This window comes from Octopus sinensis, linkage group LG19 (genome assembly GCF_006345805.1).
Source record: "Octopus sinensis linkage group LG19, ASM634580v1, whole genome shotgun sequence".
In the NCBI taxonomy this organism is placed as follows: domain Eukaryota; kingdom Metazoa; phylum Mollusca; class Cephalopoda; order Octopoda; family Octopodidae; genus Octopus; species Octopus sinensis.
In genome coordinates this window covers 48970049-48986008 of record NC_043015.1, presented here as the reverse complement: position 1 = coordinate 48986008, position 15960 = coordinate 48970049, and the positions used below count along the sequence as shown (strand labels likewise).

Here is a 15960-nt window from a genome sequence, read left to right as displayed (position 1 = left end):
CGGAATTTGAACTCAGAACGTTAAGACGGGACGAAATGCCGCCAAGCATTGTTTGTCCGGCGTGCTAACGATTCCGCCAGCTTGCCGCATTGCTTATCCTGTGAATAGGCCGTGTATTCGTGTTCACTCATTATTCATGTTCACACGTCATTCACGCATTCACATATCATTTATCTGCATAAATATGGTTGTTTCAAATTGAGTTCAAGGCCAACAATTTTAGGAGGTGGGGTGGTGTTTAGTCGATTACGCTGACACCAGTGCGGCACTATATTTCATTTTATCGACTCCGAAGGGGTTGAAAGGTAACGATGGCCTCGGCGGGATTTAAACACTGGCTTGTAAAGACCCAGGAGAAATGACCACTAAACAATTCTGCCCGGTCGCCGCTTTAATGTAGGGAATAATATTTCTCTCAAATAAGGCAGCGAGCTGGCAGAAACGTTAGCACGGCGGGCGAAATGCTTAGCAGTATTTCGTCTGTCTTTACGTTCTGAGTTCAAATTCCGCCGAGGTCGACTTTACCTTTCATCCTTTCGGGGTCGATAAATTAAGCACCAGTTACGCACTGGGGTCGATATAATCGACTTAATCCGTTTGTCTGTCCTTGTTTCTCCCCTCTGTGTTTAGCTCCTTGTGGGTAGTAAAGAAATAGAAATAGGTATTTAAAGGCGGTATGTATGTATGTATGTATGTATGTATGTATGTATGTATGTATGTATGTATGTATGTATGTATACAAAATATGGGAGCTTTAGCTCACATGTGATCTAAACGATTAGGTACGCTAGGTAAGTGCTATAACGGACTGCTACGACTCCCAAGGTTATAGCCGAGACTGTAGTTATGGAGCCATTGCAGATTTCCGATATAGCTTCTTTTCACTACTCTTTCTTCATCTCCTTATTCCTTTACTCCTGTCCTCTATGTCGTCATTTCCTTATTCGATACCTCTCAAATTTTCCACATTTGTCTCCGATGACAGAATATCCCATACTCTGGGATGTCACAGAAACAGCTGTAAGACTTAGAATTTTTTCCCAATAATAATAATGTATGACTTGAGATGTTTGCCTTGCCTTAACGTTTGTTGTTCTCTTTAACAATTATATTTACTCTTTTGTTTCAGTCATTTGACTGCGGCCATGCTGGAGCACCACCTTTAGTCGAGCAAATCGACCCCAGGACTTATTCTTTGTAAGTCTAATACTTATTCTATAGATTCTTTCACTATTAATAAGAAATCTTGAAATAAAACTGAATAATAACATACATACATACATTTTTTTCTGCCTTTAACACTCCAACACGGAGTATATGCCACTTATAGTTGAATTCCATGTTGCATAATTTTTCACTTCTGTACTTATACTCTGCCATGAATGTCCCCGTTTCTCTAGTTCCTTCTGTGTTGATCTCCGCCACAAGTTCTTAGGCCTACCCTTTCTTTCTATATCCATCCGGATTCCACTGTAAAGCACTTTTCGCTACATTTGGTGTGTCTTTTCTAATTGTGCTACCAATCCACTTCCACTTTTTCTTAAATATTTGGCTCCCTAATCGAAACTTGATTTATTCTTTGCCATAGCTCCATATTGCTTATGGGTTCGGGCCATCTAATTTTAAGTATACTACGCAAGCATCTGTTGATGAATGATTGTATTTGCTTATTTGACTTAACTGTTGTTCGCCATGTCTCGGCCCCATACAATAACATACATACATACAATGCATAACATACAAATGCCTAACTGTCAGTCTGGATAAGCTTGGATTTTCAGAAAAAGAAATCGACCAACTCGCACATTACAAATACAATTTGTAAGCAGAAGAATAAAACTATGCAAGACTTTACTCAGGTTTAAAATGTAGCATTGATTTTGTTATCTACATTGTAACGATGAAGATCTGTATCTTTGTTAGAAATCAGCTCCTTCAAACGAAGAATTTAAATGGTTAAAAACAAAAAAGAAGACACACACACATACACACACACACACACACACACACACACACACACACACACACACACACACACTGGGATACCCATATCATCAAAAGTACAGACTGTTTTATTAATTGCACATCAAAACAATCGGGTAAATAATATACACAGAATCGAAGGTAACAACGACCAGAATAGATGTAATTCGTAACACAACTCCATACACTATATACACTTTTGAAAATCTTATGTGAAACCGGTAAAGTGTATTCCTATATTTTAAAATATAACTTAGTGCGTGCATGTGTGTGTGCGTGTGCGTGTGTGTGAGTGTGTGTGTGTGCGTGCGTAAGCGTGTGTGAATACGTATGTGTAAAATTGATAAATTAAATATAATTTACGATAAAACTTTGCAGTTTCGCTTTGTTTGCAATACTAGTGACTGCAGAGTAAACCCTCTCAAAACAGTTCACCTGCATTTAGCGTCGCTGACTGTCACACACTTCTACTCGTTTCTTTTTTTCCCCCTCTACTGGCGTGACTGGAGTATAAAACATATCGTGTCTTACTGTATGTATAACACGACCGGTTTCTTTCAGTTTCCGTCCACCAAATCCATTCACAAGGTTTTGGTTGGGTCAAGCTTATAGTAGAAGACACTCGCCCAAGGTCCCACGCAGTGAGACGGAACCTGAAAAATATAGTTAGAAGCAAACTTGTTACCTCACAGTCACTCTTTTAATAAGATATATCGTCAGAGTAAGTTTTATCTTATTTGACATAATTCTTAATCGTTGCCTTTTAACAAGACCCATCCCAAACCTTTTGACACAATTGGTCTGCCGTGACACTTTTGTTGCTTCGTATCTGACATAGAAGTATATAAAATATTATAATAAAAATGAAAAATAAAATTTAAAATGTTTCATAACCTATTGTTTACTTTCTTTTAAATACGAAACAGGTGCGAACATAGAATATAAAAGCTTTTAACTATTGTAAAGGCGCCGGCGTGGCTGCGTGGTAAGGCGTTTGCCTTGGGCCAACCAAAGGTTTTTGGATGGATTTGGTGGAGGGAAACTGGGAAACTGCAAAACTACAAGAAGCCCATCCTCTGTGTGTGTGGAGGGTGCTACTTCCATTTAACAGACACGTTCCACCTAACACAGCGGTTCGGCAAAAGATATCCGATGGAATAAGTACCAGGCTTTAAAAAATCAGTGCTAGGGTCGATTTGTTTTATTCTGTGTTCCCTAGAATGGTAAAAGTCCAATGACTGAAACAGAAATAAGCTTAAATTCGCTCCGGTAAATACAAGCATAGATACATGTACATGTAGGCGCATGCGTGGCTGTGTGGTAAGAAACTTGCTTCCCAACCACGTGGTTCCAGGTTTCGTTTCTACTCTAGGCACAAGGCCCGAAATTTTGGAGGAGGCGGGCCAATCGATTAGATCGACCCCAGTATGCATCTGGTACTTAATTTATCGACCCCGAAAGGATGAAAGGCCAAGTCAAAGTCGACCTTAACGGAATTTGAACTCAGAACTTAAAGACAAACGAAATACCTATTTCTTTAATACCCACAAGGGGCCAAACATAGAGGGGACAAACAAGGACAGACATAGGTATTAAGTCAATTACATCGACCCCAGTGCGTAACTGGTACTTAATTTATCGACCCCGAAAGGATGAAAGTCGAAGTCGACCTCGGCGGAATTTGAACTCAGAACGTAAAGACAGACGGAATACCGCTGAGCATTTCGCCCGCGTGCTAACGTTTCTGCCAGTTTAGTTACGCTGCGTGGCACCCTAGGCAAGTATCTTCTACTATGACCTCGGACCGACCAAAGCCTTGTGAGTAGATTTGGTAGACGGAAACTGAAAGAAGCTCGCTGTGTATATATGTGTGTGTGTGAGTGTGTGTGTGTCAGTGTGTGCGAGTGTCTGTGTGTGTTTGTCCCCACCACCACCACCACCACCATCGCTTGGCAACCGATGTTGGTGTGTCTACAACGTGTGTCTCCGCAACTAGCGGTTTGGCAGACGGAACCGATAGAATAAGCACTAGGGGTCGATTTCTTTGACTAAAAGGCGATGCTCCGGCATGGCCACAGTCAGTTGATTGAAACAAGTAAAAGAATATGCAGACGTGTAGCAGACATAGAAACCCATACATAGCACACGGACACACACACACACACACACACATACACGCAAGCACACACACACATACCATATACGCACATATACACATATACACACACTGAGACACACATACGCATACACACACGCATATACACACACATACACGCACGCACACAAGCACACGCACTCACACACACACATCCACATACACACACACATACACGCACACACTCACACACACACACACACACATTCACACACACACACACACTCACACTTAGTTGCTTGAATGCTTGTTTATGCATCCATAAGATGCGCACAGGCATATTATTAGGCGTGCATAAACACGTGTACAAACGTGTAAACATACACAGCCGCGAATGCAAACACACACTATCGTACGCGCAGGCCAATCCGCATGTAAATTATATTTAACTATGGATGCTAACAGACAAACGCACATCACCTTAAAGAGCACACATAAAAATCCACGCATAACAGTTAAATTAAACAAATATTAAAAATAAAAGATGGAAAAAATGTATAGAACGTGAGAATACATAAATGAAGCGTTAAATGTCCAACTATGGGAAAAAGGAAGGAAAGGAGGACAGTAAGAGGAAAAGAGGATAAATAACTTGAGTAGGAAGGTAAAAGAAGAAAAGGAAAGGGAAAGAGAGAGAGATTTTCAAATATTGAGGACGATGTGTTTGAGTAATGGAACTGTGAAAAAGGAATAGTGGGAAACAACTATTTATCTTAGAAGCAGATTTAAAAGTAATAAAAATTGTGGGTGAGGAGATATACTTTTCTTAGAAACGATTTAACGATTTAAAGTAAAATACAGAAAAAGAAAATCACATGGTATAACCCACCGTTATGCTAAAATGGTAGTCAAACTTTCCTTGAACTTTCTTTTGCTTATTAAATATACTTTCCCCCACAAACTGTAAATTTTATAAAACTAATGTTAAGGTGATCTAGAGTTGTCCTGTCAACTTTTCTACCTTTTTAGCAAGAATTTATACAAATAATCTGATAGATCCAAATTGCACAAACGTCACCCCCCCACTGCAACTTTCATGTAGCTAATATCTGTCCACAAGATGCTAAACGTAGGACTCTTGTCACAACCTCATTCATCTTTCCTTTCAGCTTGAGGAACAACCAAAAGTCACAAGAAGCAAAGCCTGGACTGTAGGGAGTATGGAGGACAGTTTTGATGTCCATCTCTGTCAAGTAATTAGTTACCAGGATGGAATTGCAAACTGGTGCTTTGTCCTGGTCTAGGTGCACTGACATATTGCGACGAAATCTCTTCACCTCCTGAACTCCCTCAAAACCTCCACAAAATACTTTTTGCTGGCCGTCTGGTCAGAGGAAACCTAACAGATATAGATAATGCTCTCGCAGTCGAAAAAGAGGATCTTCATGAGCCTCCTGGTGGACTTGCTTTGCTCAGCCTGTTGTGCCAGCGAAAAACGCATGTTCTGCTCGTACAAGTTAATCTGTAAGCAGTCTGGAGCGTTTCACAAGTTCCTCGAACGTTTTTGCCCAGTTTAACATAAAACGTTATTACATAGGGAGCTTCGAAGCTGTCTCCACGTACCGTCTGCATTCAGTAAGCTAGTCAGCTGTGACAAGTATTGTCTGGTAGAGTGTGTTCAAAGTGTTGCTGCTTTTGTCTCTTTCAAAATAACGAAAGTTTGCGAGTCGGCTTGTTAAATGTCCCATGATATACTAAAGTTAAAACAATTGACGGATCTTTTCATTTTGAAGGCCAGATTTTCCTAGTTAACTAAATGAAAAGATCCCAATTGACAGCGGTTATGACTTCTTCTCATATCTATCTATCTATCTATCTATCTATCTATCTATCTATCTATCTATCTATCTCTCTCTCTCTCTCTCTCTCTCTCTCTCTCTATATATATATATATATATATATATATATATATACATATATATATATATATATATATATATAATATATATATATATATATATATATATATATATATATATATATATATATATATATATATTAATAATATCAAAGGAGGGTAATCTGAAATATTAGAATTTTCCATTACAAGGGGCCTAGCGTGTAAAGGAAATTTAGTCAATAGACAATATATTATTCATATAAATACGGTGTTCATTTAAACACAAAAGAGGTATCCATCATAGGACTACCTGCACGCTAGAGAGACAGGAGTTAGTTTATTCCATTTGAAATTTTATCCCTAATAGTAGTTTGGAATTTAACTGTTTTCTCTAGCGTGCAGGTAGCTCTATGATGGATACCTCTTTTGTGTTGAGATATATATATGTGTGTGTGTGCGTGTGCGCGCGCGTGTATATGTATGTATATATATATATATATATATATATATATATATATATATATGCGTGTGTGTGTTTTATGTTGTCTTGCGGACATCACGCCAATACAAAATATATATATATATTATATATATATTATATATATATATATATATATATATTATATATATATATATATATATATATATATATTAATATATATATATATATATATTAATATATATATATATATATATATATATATGTATGTATATATATATATATATATATATATATATATATATATATATATATACTTGTATATATATATGTATAATATATATATATATGTATAATATATATATATGTATATATATTGTATATATATATGTATATATATATGTATATATGTATATGTATGTATATATATGTATATATATATATATATATATATATATATATATCGGTAACACACACACACACACACACACACACACACACACCACACACACACACACACACACACACAACACACACACACACAGAAACGTATGTGTATATTGACGAATGTCATGGGATCGACACTGTCAATATATAGGCTTTTAGATCCTAAATTTATTTCCTTACAACAATTTCTTTATCCGTCAAAGATTTCAAAGACTGCAGTGTTGACGGCTTCCTGAGAGAGAGGGGGAAGAGAGAGAGAGAGAGAGAGGGAAGGACAGACAGATAGACAGACGGACAGATAGAACTTTCTAACTGATTATTATTCTCCGACATAAGATTGTCTACAAACAATTTTAAAACCAGTTTTTATCTGCAACAATCTACGTCTACCATATGATAGCTTCCCATCCTCAAACTATTCGATTCCTCTCGATTCTAATGACATTTTTTTTTTATTGTTTTAAAGTTAACTTTTTTCTGGGTTTTTTTTTTTTTAAGAAATTGATAATTCCATTCTTTTTATCTTTTACTTGTTTCAGTCACTGGACTACGGTCATGCTGGGGCACCGCTCCGCTTTGAAAGGGTTTAGTCGGACAAACTGCTTCTAGTACTCAATTTTTTTCTTCTAAAGTCTGGTACTTATTCTATCCGTCTCTCTTTGCCGAATCGCTAAGTTACGGAGACGTAAGCAAACAAATACTGGTCATCAAGCGGTGGTGTGACGAAGAGAAATACACATAGGTAAGTATATACATGTGGAGGCGCAATGGCCTAGTGGTTAGGGCAGTAGTGGGGTAGTATCATAGCCATGTGCTGAGAAGAATTCTTTGGAGTTGGATAATTTACCTCTGCAAACATGGGTGTCTCGTTCATCATCCTCAAACAACCCTTATTCAGGGACCTTTTGAGCGGGATGGGCTACTAGACCTGAAGAAAATTCTAACTGGGACCCCCACCTGCAAAGTAATGTGCTGCTAATTTTGATATGAGATCACCATGTCGTGCACATATGGTTGTGATGCATGTACCTGGCGTACCCTTATCAGACGGGTAGTCATGATGGGTATACTGGGCTTTGTATATTTTACCCGTGTCACTCTGGTGGCATGCATTCTCACTGCTCTCTCAATAATAATAATAATAATAATAATAATAATAATATAATCATAATAATAATAATAATACATACATACATACATACATACATACATACATATATATATATATATTTTCTTTTACTCTTTTACTTGTTTCAGTCATTTGACTGTGGCCATGCTGGAGCACTGCCTTTAGTCGAGCAAATCGACCCAGGACTTATTCTTTGTAAGCCTAGTACTTATTCTATCGGTCTCTTTTTGGCGAACCGCTAAGTTACGGGGACGTAAACACACCAGCATCGGTTGTCAAGCGATGTTGGAGGGACAAACACAGACACACAAACATATACACACACACATATATATATACATATACACGACGGGCTTCTTTCAGTTTCCGTCTATCAAATCCACTCACAAGACTTTGATCGGCCCGATACTATAGTAGAAGATACTTGCCCAAGGTGCCACGCAGTGGAACTGAACCCGGAACCATGTGGTTGGTAAGCAAGCTATTTATCACACAGCCACTCCTATGCCTATATATATATGTATATGTGTGTGTGTGTGTGTGTGTGTGTGTGTGTGTGTGTGTGTGTGTGTGTGTGTGTTTGTAATGCAAAGATACTATGCAGTTTGCGGTAGTCAGTGAAATAGAAATAAAAATTTTTAACTTGTTCTTTCCCATCGGTCAGGTCGCAAACGACGGTGACCCTGTTTCTGAGGATCCCTGCAGTAGAACACACTAGACTGAAGAAGGTAACGGTCGAGGTTTATAAGGGATGTTAATGACGTCACTTGTTTTAGGAACGCCATTATGGACGCTTTAAGGACGATTGTTTGCGAGGACGTCCCTAAATGTTTCTCTTCAGCAATCCTAGGAGCGGCAAACTTCCTTTGCAAGAATGTGTTGTAGTAGTGACCTCCTTTCATTGTGCAGCATTTCTCCTGCTTTTTTTTTTTAACTACCACTCTCTTTTCTTTTACTAACATTTTTGTTTTCGTCAAAGTTGTTCTTGCTACAATTCAGCAAAATTGAATTTACAACAAAAAAATCACAGCCGACAGGTTAATCTCTACTAAAAAAATAGCTGGCCCCGTGCCATCAAAAATGACGGCTAATTGTAGTATTTTATATATATATATTTCTTTACTGCACACAGAGGGCTAAACACAGACGGGACAAACAAAGGGATTAAGTCGATTACATCGACCTCAGTGCGTAACTGGTACTTATTTAATCGACCTCGTAAGGATGAAAGGCAAAGTCGACCTCGGCGGAATTTGAACTCAGAACGTAGCGGCAGACGAAATACCTATCTCTTTACTACCCACAAGGGGCTAAACACAGAGGGGACAAACAAGGACAGACAAACGGATTAAGTCGATTATATCGACCCCAGTGCGTAACTGGTACTTATTTAATCGACCCCGTAAGGATGAAAGGCAAAGTCGACCTCGGCGGAATTTGAACTCAGAACGTAGCGGCTGACGAAATACCTATTTCTTTACTACCCACAAGGGGCTAAACACAGAGGGGACAAACAAGGACAGACAAACGGATTAAATCGATTATATCGACCCAGTGCGTAACTGGTACTTATTTAATCGACCCCGTAAGGATGAAAGGCAAAGTCGACCTCGGCAGAATTTGAACTCAGAACGTAACGGCAGGCGAAATACCGATGGGCATTTCTCCCGGCGTGCTAACGATTCTGCCAGCTCGCCGCCTTAAAATCAATATTAATTATATGACCTAAGTGGTGAGCTGGCAGAATCGTTAGCATGGGTAAGTCAATTACGTCGACCAATTGGTACTTATTTTATTTTAAGGCGGCGAGCTGGCAGAAACGTTAGCCGTATTTCGTCTGCCGTTACGTTGTGAGTTCAAATTCCGCCGAGGTCGACTTTGCCTTTCATCCTTTCGGGGTCGATAAATTAAGTACCAGTTACGCACTGAGGTCGATGTAATCGACTTAATACCTATGTTCTGTCTTTGTTTGTCCCCTCTGTGTTTAGCCCCTTGTGGGTAATAAAGAAATAGGTACTTATTTTATCCCCCCCCCCGCGAAAGGGATGAAAGGTAAAGTCGACCTCGGCGAAATTAGAACTCACAACCTAAAGACGGACGAAATGTCGCGAAGCAGTTTGTCTGGCGTGCTAAGCATTTTGCCAGCATTTTGCTGCTTTCATTTCGACAATTAATAATTACCTGATGGTTCAAACAGAAAATAAAAACTGAAAATAGCTTGGAAACTAGGGCATACCTATCGTCTCCTACAAGTCCCTTGACCATCGTACCTATATAAATGTTTCCACTACCCGCGTCCCAGGGGTTGGTGCCATCCACTTTAAGAATCGCTGCCTTAGTTTAAATCTTGTTGGAAGTGTTGTTTTTATTTGATTCAATCGCTCCCAGTTGAGTGGGAGCTATCTCTAAACTGAATGCCAGATTTGAACCTGGCAGGGTCCGAAGGTGTATCGAGCTTGGAGCTGCAGTGTAGCTTAAAGGGAAGCGGGCAAGAGAACAGGCTGCCCTGAGGGACGCTTTTATGAAGTCAGCCCTTTCGGGTCTGTTGTATAAGCCTGTTTAGGCTTGTGAGGCCCCGGGGAGCACAGCAAACTTAGGAGCTGCCCCTGGTTGCACACACTGTAGCTACACTGTTGGCTTGGAGTATCTTTGTTTTTAAAAAAAGCATACCTAAAAGTGACACCAAAATTAAACCTTATATGCCTTTTAATTATTTTGTGTCCCCTGCGGGCTGTGAGTTCCTAAAATGTAGCTAGTTTAGTTTATAGTTTAAACCAGCATTGTTGGAAATACTTTCATCATTTGGATGATCGATTACGATCCGAACACTGTCCCTTGTACATATAAACACGCCCTAATAATACGAGATCGCTTCCTATTACATTTTTAGTAGAAATATTAGGTGTTACTGAGGGCTCAACTAACGTCAGGTTTCCTTAAATAATATTACTTGGAGTCGGCATCTGTTCCATAATGCAGTCAAGCTGTGCGACAGAATCTTCATAGATTTCTGAAAGGCAGAGAGAAGTCACGGTTGTTTTGCACAAAGTATAAACCTGTTTACTTGGATAAACGCTTCCAAAGTATAGTAGTTGCAGTTCGAGGATAAACAGACTCTCGCCTTAAAGTACATCGTCTGCTGCTCGGTCAATGCGGTCAAACGTGTGTTGGTAGTGATGCTCGCTCTGCAGTATGTTCTGAGCAATGACGTGTAAGATTTCCAGTACGGATTTTTAGGATGTGTATTTTAGGCAATTTCCAAAGGTCGTTGGCTGTTCTACTACAGGTACAAGTTGGCGATTGATTGTATGATTAGGAGTAAAAACCTGAAATAATAGGATGAGGGGAACGACCTATACTCTACACGATCATCCATTGTTAGATTTGTATGGAACAGTTGTTATTGTATAACCCGCTGCCGAAATAATCTCACAGCTGTTGAGTTGGTACAGGTAACTAGGCAATGTTGTTTAAATGTTTGCTAAGCTTCGATTAACCTTGGTCGAGAACACCGACAAGTTGAATTGTTTTGTTTGTTTGGTTGGATGAGAAACGAGGTTGTAAAGAATAAAGGTGGAGTTCTTTCTTCTGTCAGCAAAATCTGCATAAATTTATCCCCGAGTTAACAGCTAAAGGTGAGACACAGTGACAGATGTGACACTGTTTTGTAGCAAATTGACTGCAGTGAGAGAGAGAGAGAGAGAGAGAGAGAGAGAGAGAGAGAGAGAGAGAGAGGATACAATAATAAAACCCCGATGAGTTTCTTTCTTAAAGAAATTAAGTCGCCATCTAACAATATATTGCTTATATATATATATATATATATATTATATATATATATATATTATATATATAATATATATATATATAAGCAATATATTGTTAGATGACGACTTAATTTCTTTAAGAAAGAAATATTGATAATACCGCATATATATATATATATATATATATACATATATATATACCGCATATATATATATATATATATATATATATATATATATATATATGCGGTATTATCAATATTAACGACTACTTGTTACACTGTTAGCTGGTTTCATGCTGTTTATTATTATTATTTTTTTTTTTTCGTTTCAGCAATTCTAACAACCAGTCATATAAAGCTCGCGGTTTCTCATTTCTGCTCGTTCAAATCGTTTAATGTTAAAAGAAATAGAATCACAATCATATAGGATATTTTCAAAGAAGGGAAATATGTCGCTGCAAATATGTTGTCTTAGCTTTTCTGGGTCGATCGAGCAGACCCTATAGTCACAGGTGTTCCGGCCATGGCCATCTTGACTTTTTCAGATATGGTCTACCATAAGAAAAAAAATAAGAAAAAAAAAACTATTCAATGTTTTGTTTTAAGACGGCAGGTTTATAATTAAGAGAAGATTTGGCTGCGATTTCTAGCAGGTCTATGTGTACATTGAAGGGATGTAGAGGAAAAGAAAAGGTTTATATTTAAATAAGGAGAAATGGGGGAAAATTAGAGGAAGGGAAGAGGAAAATGACGAAATAGAAAGACAGAAATGAGAGGAAACGTGAGAGCAAAAAGGAAGGAAGAAAGTAGGAAAAACAAAGAATAAGATAGAAAGCAAAAGTGATAGAGAGAGAGAGAGAGAAAGAAATAGAGCGAAGGGGGGAAGAGAAATAGCTATTTGAAGAGAGAAGGGGGGGAATGAAAGAGAAAGAGAGAGGAGGATCAGAGAGAGAGAGACAGAGACAGAGAGAGGGCAAGAACGAGATAGTGAAGGAGAGGAAAAGAACGAGAAAGAGAGGAGAGAGGGGGAGAACGAGAGAGTGGAAAAAGGCTAAAAAAATAGATAAGGTGATAGAACAAAGAGTGGAGGAAGTTAGAGGAAAGAGAGTGGTGGTGGTGGTGGGGGATGATTGATTGAGACGAAGGCGGAGGGGTAGGAGGACGAAGGAGTAGGAGGAGGAGTAGGAGTAAAGTGGTTGTTGCGCTTCAGATGACGGAGTTGGCTTCGCTCTGTTTTGCAGGGAGATGATAGACAGATGGAGTGAAGATATAGCGGATCTCTTTACGACTATTTAAAAGGAGAAACATATTGCCGGCTTCAGAAAGATTCTATTTAACAGGTGAGGAGAGAAGAGGAAATATATTATAGAACTTAGGGGTAACATAAACCGAATTTGAAATTGCTGAGGGCTGTTGCGTAAGATTTATTTATTCAGAGGATTTAGATAGAAGTCACTGCTTCTCGCCCGCCGGGTATGAAAGTTGGTATCTTCGCTGATAAAGGAGAATACTTATATCTTTGTTTAATTACCTTCTTTTAAAAATGTACGGCGACTGAGAAAATTGTTCCACCTTTCTGGACATATGGTCAGGATTTTCTGCCGATATGTGGTAAAAAAAATTTTAACTCAAAAAGCGAGAGAGAAAAGAATGTTTTATGAATGAAATTTTATTCATATATTTCGCTCTTTCTCCATTCATAAGTTACTTCATAATTTGTGTTTAGTTATTTCTTTTGTTTAATCCATTACATATTTTAAATACGTTTTAATTTAATTTTGTTTCTTTAATATTCTTTAATATTTCTCCTTTGAAATCTATCCCAGTTTCCGATCAACCATATATTTTTATCGCCAAATCATCGCTGTGCGATCGAACTTCCAGACTTTATTATCTCGGACAGTTTCTTTTAAAATACTTTTTATTTAAAGATTATCTTTTAAAAGTTCCAATATAACCATACAAGTTCTCTAATAATCCTTTTCTTCTTTCGTTTAAGGTGATAAAATGACTCTACCTTTCTTGGAGATATTACCAACCATAGATGTGTAGCAATATCAGAGAACAACGACTTCAACTCACTGCTGATTCGAACCACGATAAACATATAATATTCTACAATTTTTGACACCTTTTAAAACTCTTTTAATAGTAATATTTAAAATAATCTCCCTCTGAAAAAAAAAAGCCCTTATATTTTATACATATTTTTCTGTAATGATTCTAGTGGCTTCTAAGAATCTGACAATCGGTGAATTACTGTACTAGACCCTTTATTTCGATATTATATAATTACAGTAATTATGACCAGCGATTTAAAACCAAAAGACTGTGATAACCAGAAAAAGCGGGGTGAACCTTCTACAAGACCTCATCGTGAGGAACTTGGATTTGTTCCCCCGGATGGGGGATGGGGTTGGGTCGTATGTATTGCATCACTTTGGGTTAATGGTTTAGTATTTGGGATTCTGAACTCATATGGAATCATTTATGTGCCAATGTTGAAAATTTATGGCACCAACGACCCGAATATTTCTTTCAAAACATGTAAGTACAATACTTTTGTTTTCTTTATCATTTTTAATATTATTTTATTCCCTTTGGGCGAGCTTTTTCTTTTTTTTTTTTTAAAGATTTTTTTTTTATCTGTTATGTAACAAAAATACTGAACAAGGTGAAATATATTTTAGAACGTAAAATCTAGTGTCAGATTTCAAGTTTACCTTTCTGTTATGAACCTTGGCATATTTTTTAATTAAGAAAATATATTTTTTTTTAAAGTGCTGCAATGCTTGTTGATATTTCGTAATAAAAGAAAAAGAAAATTTTAAGCCATACAGAATTTTTTTGCTTAAACGAAGTTTAACTCCCGGAAAATATCTGCGGAGTAAATTAATACTTCCAGTTTCTTAAACGAGTGATGAATGAGAAATCGTTCTACGATGGTACAGTCTGTTACACGGACACCGGCTCCGAGGTGCGATATTATGTCCGATGATGCTATCGAATATCTCCGGCTCTTTGTCAAATAGGTCTGTCCAGTGGTCGATGTCTTTGGGAACCATTCCGGCCTCTAGCACGCCACCTTGTCTCTTATTAAGATTATTATTGTCGTCATCATTGAATCGTTAACGCGTCGGACAAAATGATTGGCGGCATTTCTTCTGGTTCTTTTACATCCTGAGTTCAAATTCCACCGAGATCGACTTTGCCTTACATTCTTTTGGCGGTGATAAAATAAATACGCTTTGAGTACTGGGATCGATGTAATTGATTTTCACCCCTCGAAATTGCTGGCCCTGTGCCAATTATAATTCTTTTTTTTTTTTTTATTGAATCGTTAGCGCATCGGACAAAATGTTTAACGGCGTTTGTTCCGGTTCTTTATATTCTGAGTTCGGCGATCTTTCGTCTCTAGTAGACCTTTCCGTCGATTTCCGTAAAAATTTTTTTTTTTTTCACATATGGGCTTGCGGGAACATTTGAAGTAATGAGAGCGAAAGAGACTAAGAGAAAGCGATTGTATGACGAGGGAAGTTCTTTTGAAGTTACCGTGCACACCCCATCAAACACACACACACACGCGCACACACACACATGTACATCAATGCTTCACATGCACGGTAACTTCAAAAGAACTTCCCTCGTCATACAATCGCTTTCTCTTAGTCTCTTTCGCTCTCATTACTTCAAAAGTTCCCGCAAGCCCATATGTGTAAAAAAAAAATTTTTACGGAAATCGACGGAAAGGTCTACTAGAAACGAAAGATCGCCCTGAGTTCAAATATGGTCGGGGTCTACTTAGTTTTTCATTCTTTCGGGGTTGATAAAATCATGTTCCAGTTAAACACTGGGGTCAATGTAAACGGCTTCCACATCCCCTCAGAACTGCCGGCCTTGTGCAAAAATTTTGAAAGAATTATCATCGCGTCGAAATAATTTTTTTTGCGGTATTTCTTTCGATTCTGTCACGCCGAGATCAACTTCATCTTTCATCCCTCTGGGCCCTATAAAATAAAGTATCGATCATTCGATCGATGAAATCGACTTAAATCCACCTCTCAAAATTGCTGGCCTTACACTGAAATCAGAAACCCATAATAATTATTATTGTTTTATGATTTAATTAGTAACGGGCGCCCGTGGCTCCTTATCAGGGCCTCCTTAGGCTAAGTAGGTGAAGGTTGTCCTTACAGCC

At 38.0% G+C, this 15960-nt stretch overlaps 1 protein-coding gene across 2 annotated transcripts in view; it reads left to right on the top strand.

The window, feature by feature from the left end:
- Positions 1 to 12912: 12912 nt before the first annotated feature.
- LOC115222302 (monocarboxylate transporter 10) overlaps positions 12913 to 15960 on the top strand; it is a 58989-nt gene continuing 55941 nt past the window's right edge. Inside the window, exons 1-2 of one of the 2 annotated variants that reach the window (XM_029792478.2) lie at positions 12913 to 13102; positions 13762 to 14309. In XM_029792478.2, coding sequence (XP_029648338.1) covers positions 14066 to 14309 — 244 coding nt within the window. In that variant the 5' untranslated portion in view covers positions 12913 to 13102; positions 13762 to 14065. The remainder of the gene's footprint in view (positions 13103 to 13761; positions 14310 to 15960) is intronic. The other variant, XM_029792479.2, reaches the window with a different exon arrangement.